The sequence below is a fragment of the Solanum pennellii genome, chromosome 6 (genome assembly GCF_001406875.1).
Source record: "Solanum pennellii chromosome 6, SPENNV200".
NCBI lineage: Eukaryota > Viridiplantae > Streptophyta > Magnoliopsida > Solanales > Solanaceae > Solanum > Solanum pennellii.
The window spans coordinates 11,663,985-11,672,529 of NC_028642.1; the positions used below are offsets into that span (position 1 = coordinate 11,663,985).

Here is an 8,545-nt window from a genome sequence, read left to right on the forward strand (position 1 = left end):
TAATATATAATATTTTTTAAACATAAGTATTCGTATAATTTTATTTAATTTATTTAATCTCTAACATAATATTTATTTTATCTTTGACTTAAATAAGAAAACAAAAATAGCACAATTCTAAAGAGATAAAAAAAGAAGAATATAGAGTTGATAATGTAAGAATAGATAAATAATGACCGCAGTAATTGTAGTTTAAGAAAATACATAATCAATTAACGGGATAAATTTTTAAATAGTATAAATATATGGGATAAAAAACTAACTTGTCATAGAATTATATATCACATACTTAGGAAACTTCCACAATAACTATGGATTGAACTTCATATAATATTGAGTTGCACTTTTTAGTATTGATTTCTACTTTTACAATCTAGAATTATGATAAATTAGTGTCATTCGTCGAGAGTAAGAAGTATATTAAATATTAGATTATGAATGCTTTACAATTTCTAAATAAATAATTTCTCAATACTTGAATTTCAGAATTAAGTTACTTTACTACCTTATTATATAAAAATTTTGGTTATTGTCCACTAGTTATTGATAATAAAACTATAAAACATAATTGTGAAAAAAGGTTTAACATTTTCATTTTAAATTTTGTTAAACAACAAAATGGTTAAAAAAAACTTAACTAAAATTTGTACTCACTCCATTTCTATTTATGTAATGTTTATTTGACTTAAAATGAAGTTTTTTTTTAAGAAAAAAATTACTTTTAAAATTCGTGGTCTAAAACAAACCATAGATATTCGTCTGACTATAAATCTTCTTACTAAGAATAAAATATATATTTTAAATTCAAAATTTTATTAAATTTATTAATACATCATTCTTTTGAAATTGACTACATAGAAAAATATGTCACATAAATTAAAGTTACAATGACACAAATTTTCATAGTTTTAAGAGTTAATTACATTATATTCTATTCTTTTTCAAATTACAAAAAATTTCTTAGAATTAAAAAAAATTTAGATTTCAATTATATAGAAGAACAATGATGAGGACGACCAATGACAATTTTATAATTTTAAACATTATTATGGACAAAGTTTAAATTTATAATTGTATAATTAATTGTTAAAATAGTTTTCTAGAAGAATGCAATTTTCCTTTTCAAGAGTCACAAAAAGTTTTGTTTCATGTGTGGCCCACAAACTCATTTATTTTATTTTTAAAAATCAAATTGTATTTGTTTGATTATAATAATAATGTGAAAAATATATTCACTTTTATGCTCTTGACAATTCAAATCGTTCATCTATATTTATCACTACTACAACATATTCATTATAATCCTACAATATTTCATATATGTAATTTCCTTTTTAATTATATAAAATATTTTTTAAACATAAATATTCATATAGTTTTATTTAACATATTTTATCTCCAAAATAATATTTATTTTATCTTCATTCCATGTATGTGTCCCTTTTAATTGTATATAATGTTTTTTAAAAATAAGTATTCGTATAATTTTATTTAATCTATTTTATCTCCAACATAATATTTATTTTATCTTTAACTTAAATAAGAAAACAAAAATAACACAATTCTAAAAAGATTAAAAAAAAAAGAGTATAGAGTTGATAATGTAAGAATAGATAAATAATGACCGCATAATTGTAGTTTAAGAAAATACATAACCAACTAATGGGATAAATTTTAAAATAGTATAAATATATGGGATCAAAATTAACTTGTCATAGAATTATATATCATATACTTAGAAAACTTCCACAATATCGACGGATTGAACTTCATATAATATTGAATTGCACTTTTTAGTCTTGATTTCTACTTTTATAATTTTGAATTATGATAAATTAGTGTCATTCGTCGAGAGTAAGAAACATATTAAATATTAGACTATGAATGCTTTACAATTTATAAATAAATATTTTCTCAATACTTGAATTTCAGAATTAAGTTACTTTAATTACCTTATTATATTAAAATTTTGGTTATTATCGACTAGATATTGATAAAAAACTATAAAACATAATTGTGAAAAAGGTTTAGCATTTTCATTTAAAATTTTGTTAAACAACAAAATGGTTAAAAAGAACATTAACTAAAATTTGTACTCACTCCATTTCTATTTATGTAATGTTTATTTGACTTAAAATGAAGTTTTTTTTAAAAAAATAAATACTTTTAAAATTCGTGGTCTAAAACAAACCATAGATATTCATATGACTATAAATCTTCTTACTAAGAATAAAATGTATATTTTAAATTCATAATGTTATTAAATTTATTAATACATCATTTTTTTTAAAATTGACTACAGAGAAAAATATGTCATATAAAATGACATATATTTTCATAGGTTTAAGAGTTACATTATATTCTATTCTTTTTCAAATTACAAAAAACTTCTTAGAATTCAAAAAACTTGGATTTATCAGCAGACATGTAGATACATCGGCCATGATACATTGCTATTTAGAAAACTTGTAGACACATAATTCACGGATGAATTCGAGAATAGAGAGCTGTATTTGAGAGGGAATATAGATGTACTCGAGATGAGAGAGATGTATCCAAGAGACGATAGAGATGTATTCAAGAGGAGATGAAGATGTATTGGAGAGAGGATATGTATGTATTCGAGAGAATATAGTGATGTATCTGACATAGGAGAGAGATGTATCTGATAGGGGATTTTTATAATTTTTTCAAATGCTAGAAAATTTTAAAAATTATAATAAAATAATATGTGAATTTAGTTAAAACAAAGAAAATTAAAATTGTAACGATAATTGATTATATAGGGCCCGTGAACGGGCCTTCAATTATCTAGTTTATTATATAAAAGAGAACCCTAAATCCGTCTACATGACGCAACCACAAGCAAAAATTTCCTTTTGAATTTATTTATTTCCAAAACTAGCCTTCCTTCTTCATAAAAAAATGTGACTTTTATGAAAAATTGTGAATTTTTAATGAATAGTTGTGACTTTTATCAGAAGTTGTGACTTTAATGAAGAGTTGCGACTTTTACAAAAGGTTGTGATTTTTCCAAAGGGTTGCAACTTTTCCAAATAGTTGTAACATTTCTGATAAGACACAATAAACATTTGTTCACACTACCCTTTGTTGTCTATAAATAGAGGGATTTCCTCTCATCTAATCTTCTTCTTCTACTTCTGCAAAATTAAATATTCGTGTGCCTTGCTCCCATTGAGTGATTTACTAACACCACTAATCTGTATCCATAAGTTAGTGAATAAAATCGTTCCATTCTGAAAATATATAATTCTTTAAACCTTTGGTATTGGAGTGGAATAATTTTCTTAAGTGGACTTGTGCATTCAGTAGACTCAATTTTTCCTTTCTATTTCATTTTATTTTTACATACACTGGTATGTTCTTTTTTACACTCATTAATTTATGCGTATGATATTAATTGTTATTTTTGAGTACATGTTTTATACTTTGTTGGTTTTGCTTATGCAAAGTTATTGTCTACAGTTATATTGAAAATATATATATATATATATATATATATAGTATGTATAAAAATAATTATTGTACTTATCCAAGAATTATGTTTTGTTATTCTATATTTAATTCTATAAATTAAAAGTACTATATTTAAACTTACATACTACCTATTTTTTTACATAGAAATGAAATTTCTCACTTATCAACTGAAGAAATTCATCATACAAGTTGAAAAATTATAATTGCTTTCATGTTCAAGCATAATTTCTATTCTGAATATGTTAAAAAAGTTTAAATTTTCTCTTAAGACATATATAACAATTGTATAATCTATGCAACAGAAATGATTCTTTTATTATGAAATGCCTTTGTATATATATATTCTTTTTCTTCTTTATTTTCGTTTTAATGTTGATCAAAGAATCAATAATTTATTATTTCGTGAACAATTCATTCATTACATGTTCTTGGGTTATTCGATAATAAAAAATAATTAAATTCATGTTGAAATATCGCTAATATTTCTTTAAAAATCTATTTTTCCATTATTTTAGAAGTATGGATATTAGTAAGAAATTATTTGCAAGTTCAATGCAATTATTATATATGACAGCGCGAAGTGCAAGTAAATTACCTAATTAAAATATAATAAAAAATCTGAAGCAAGATAAATTTAAAATGTATCCCACAAATAAAATTACTACATAGACAAAATCCACAACAAATATTATTTTTGGTAAATATGTATATCTGATAATGAATAAGTTTTTGTTTCTACTTTTTTTTTTAATGAAATAGAAATAGAAATATTTAGTTTCTTCCCAACAATTGAAAAACTCCTTCATCTTCAATTTATAAGCACCTTTACTACTTAGTCAAATACCTTAATTTTTTATTTATTTTTTTCAAAATAAGTGATTTTGAAAAAGAAATAAGTAAACAACGGTAAGTCGATATTTACGTTCAATTTACGGTTCATACTTCCCTATCGATATTTTAGGCATATAAAATGTTAGATTTTTGATATTTAATTAAATAAAATATGTATAATTATTTTCTTCTCTGATCCCTTGTATCTTCCATAATCAAGCTTTCATTAAACGTGCATGGCTACAAATATCTCTATGCTGTCTTTTACTCAATTATTTGACGATTTCCATTTTTGAAAAGCTGATTATCTTCCATAATTTTATCAAAAAATGCATGGTACGTACATCCATTCAAATTTCTTTCATCATGAAATTAAAATCGTTAAATCAGCTTTTTGCAATTGGGATTATCGTGGAATAAGCTTACAACTTAATTAAAATCTTGTCTGATCTTACCATGTATTTATTTATATTATGATGAAAATAAATCTCTAGATCAAAACTTCATATATTCGCGTAAGTGCGTTGTATGAGTGAAAAATCCAATGTTAGGATATTATGGATAGAATGATTGTGATTGATGCATAAATGAGAGGGCTTAAATGGCTTTTTGGGAAATAATTATTTTTATTAACTTAGAAAAGGCTTAGTTGGCTTAGATTATTTTAGGAAATAAATGTTGTTTCAATTTGGTAAAGGTAGTCCGTCGGTAACTCTATCCATCAAAATTTTGCTCGTTTGGCTATAGATAATTTTCACTTTTTCCCAGAATTTTATTCTGAAAACTGTTTGGACATACTGAAAATTTATGTTTTCCAGGAAAAAACAAGGTAAAGAGTGAGATTTTTGATCAACTTTCTGGTAAGCAAGGAGCTGTGAAGTCCAATTAATACAGGAAGCTGATGCCAAGCACACAAGAAAACTATTAAGTTATAAATTTGGTGAGTGATTGTTTTAAATCATATTTAGTTTGAGGAACATACCATTGTATGTTGCATAAAGTAACTACTTTAATCTACTTTCCTTGTTAGTCCTTTTTTTTAAAAAAAATTACTCTCACAAGATTAAAGAGTATTTCAGTACATATCTTGAATATAAGACCACAAAGTTCAATAGTTATCTCTAGACTTGGGTGCCAAGACAAATTGAAATAGAGGGAGTATATATGTACCTACCTTTTAATCCATATAAGGAAAGAAACATTATATTCTATGATCACAAAAAGTCAGCTAAGATTGTGACACTGTTTGTTCATTTTTCAGACAAGTAAATATGGTTGAGACACAAGGGGGTGGTGGTGGTGGAGGTCTACAATTTGTGTTACATGTGCTTCGAGGACGATGGTTCTCACTTTTTGCCTCATTCCTTATTATGTCCGGAGCAGGGGCTACTTACCTTTTCGGGATATACTCCCAGGAAATAAAAAACACTCTTGGATATGATCAGACAACACTTGTTCTCTTGGGTTTCTTCAAGGATTTAGGAGCTAATGTTGGAGTTCTCTCTGGTCTATTAGCCGAGGTAAGTCCAACATGGTTCGTGCTACTAGTTGGTGCAGCTATGAACTTTACAGGCTACTTTATGATATGGCTATCTGTTATTGGCAAGATTTCAAAGCCAAAAATTTGGCAAATGTGCATATACATATGCCTTGGAGCAAATTCTCAGAATTTTGCAAATACAGGAGCTCTTGTAACCTCTGTTAGGAACTTCCCGGAGAGTAGAGGTAACATGATAGGTCTTTTAAAAGGATTTACAGGGCTAAGTGGAGCTATATTGACACAACTATATTTGGCTGTCTATGGAAATGATGCTCAGTCTCTTATCCTCCTTATAGCCTGGATGCCTGCTGCATTATCAGTCGTTTTTGTTTATACCATTCGAGAAATGAAAGTCGTTAGGCAACCAAATCAGCAAACTGTTTTTTTCCACTGCTTGTTAATATCAATTGTCCTCGCATTGTTTCTTATGGTCATGACACTTCTCGAGAAAGCAATAGCGTTTTCTCATGCTGCATATGTTGTAGCCGCCACTGTCTCCTGTGCTTTACTTTTCTCCCCTCTTTTAGTTTTCATTAGAGAGGAGTTAGCTATCTGGCGTCAAATGAAACAGACGTCATCACTTGATCATAATGGAGGAGTTGCAAACACAATCGTGGAACCAACCGAAATCCAACAGCCACAAAAAGATCAAGTCAACAACTCTAAGATCTCCACATCTTCATGGTTTTCAAAAATTTTCTTTGAAAAACCAGCAAGAGGTGAAGATTATTCCATCTTACAAGCACTTCTAAGTACTGATATGTTGATTCTTTTCGTGGCTACATTATGTGGACTTGGATCAAGCCTAACTGCAGTTGATAACATGGGTCAGATAGGTGGTTCTTTAGGATATCCAAAAACTACAGTGAAGTCCTTCTTGTCACTTCTCAGCATATGGAATTTTTTCGGGAGAATTTTCTCAGGATTCGTTTCTGAAAGCCTGCTAGTAAGATACAAATTTCCTCGGACCCTGATGATGACATTAGTCCTTTTTCTATCATGCATTGGCCTACTTCTAATCGCTTTTCCATTCCCGGGTTCACTATATGTGGCATCTATAATTATCGGTTTCTCATTTGGTGCTCAATTGCCATTACTTTTCACAATAATTTCTGAGCTTTTCGGGTTAAAGTACTATTCAACATTGTTCAATTGTGGACAATTGGCTAGCCCTCTTGGGTCATACATTCTGAATGTTAAAGTTACTGGACCACTTTATGATAGAGAGGCATTGAAGGATCTTGAAAAAAGAGGTTTGACTAGAGCATCTGTGAAGGAGCTAACTTGTATTGGTAATCAATGTTATCAACTACCTTTCATTATCCTGGCTTGTGTCACATTTTTTGGAGCTATGGCCTCACTAATATTGGTTGCAAGAACTAGACAGTTTTACAAAGGAGACATATACAAGAAGTTTAAAGAACAACCAAATACACCTGATACAGAAATGGCTTCTTCAAACACTACTAATAAGACAATATGATGAGGGATTTTGATTATTAATTAATACAACTCATCTCATTATAATGTGATTCTGGTTTGAAAATATTTTTAATACTTATAGTATGTTATCATCAACTCTTTACCCTTGGTGTTTAATCTTTTAGACTCAAATATGATGCTCCTTTTACAAATTTTAATGAGTATTTGTGGGTCAATGTATCTAACATAAATTGTGTATGTATCTTTTCTCTCCGCATAAGTTTGAATTTTTTTGCCTTACTTCTGTCGACCTACAAGAATAAACTAAACATTTGTCTTGCTTCACAATCGACATATATATCGTGTGCCAACTATACCTTTTGCAGCATAACTTATGTATTCTGAATTGAACATATACTTAAACCGTCATAAGTTTTTTAGGCATAACTTTTGATATATAACAGGGGTGGGTATATTATGATACGAAAAGGCATAACTGGTGTGTAGGCATAGAGGAACTTCTAGCAAGTGGAACAACCCGCCAAAAATAGTTCTCCCTCCGTCCCATTTTATGTGAGTAGTTTGACTCGACATAATATTTAAGAAATAAAGAAAGATTTTTAAAATTTGCAGTCTAAAATAAATTATAGAAATTTGTGTAGCTATGAATAATCACTAAAAATAAAATAGACATTTTATAGTTAATTGTTACTTAATATAAAAATGTATCATTCTTTTTTGGGAAAAGGATCTGATATACCCCTCAACTTTGTCATTTGGAGCTGATATACCCCTCGTTATAAAAGTAGCTCATATATGCCCTTACCGTTATACAAACGGCTCACATATACCCCTGCCGTTACAAAATGGCTCACATATACCCTTCATTTAACGGAAGTTAAAAAATTAGTTTTAAATTTATATTTATTACTTCTATTTTTTTTAAAAAAATTATTTAGGGGTATATATGATTCTTCTATCAAATTTCAAGGTATATTTTAATTTTTTCATACATAAATTATTTTTTGACTTCTTTTATTATAATTATTTGAATTTCTTATTCTTATTTTGTTTTTTTCTTTCATTCCTTAGTTTAAAGAATAAAAAATTAAACTATTTTCTTTGTGTGTATTATAATTTAATTTCGTATTCGAAGAAAAAATTTGGTCATCTACAATAAGTTTTTACAAGAATATTAGTGAAACATAAATAAATTTGATTATCAAAATAATAATTATAAATTAGTCATTGAAA

General features: G+C 27.4%; 1 protein-coding gene across 1 annotated transcript; it reads left to right on the plus strand.

Annotated features, from left to right (window-relative positions):
- The first annotated feature begins 4,516 nt into the window (after window positions 1–4,516).
- LOC107022792 (protein NUCLEAR FUSION DEFECTIVE 4-like) lies at window positions 4,517–7,553 on the plus strand. Its single transcript, XM_015223381.2, has 3 exons — window positions 4,517–4,665; window positions 5,148–5,269; window positions 5,591–7,553. The coding sequence occupies exon 3, from the start codon at window positions 5,601–5,603 to the stop codon at window positions 7,350–7,352; it is 1,752 nt and encodes a 583-aa protein (XP_015078867.1). The 5' UTR covers window positions 4,517–4,665; window positions 5,148–5,269; window positions 5,591–5,600; the 3' UTR covers window positions 7,353–7,553.
- Window positions 7,554–8,545: the final 992 nt, after the last annotated feature.

Bases quoted from the DNA above. Each gene is read 5' to 3' on its own strand.
- LOC107022792 (XM_015223381.2), top strand. From the start codon at position 5,601: ATGGTTGAGACACAAGGGGGTGGTGGTGGTGGAGGTCTACAATTTGTG.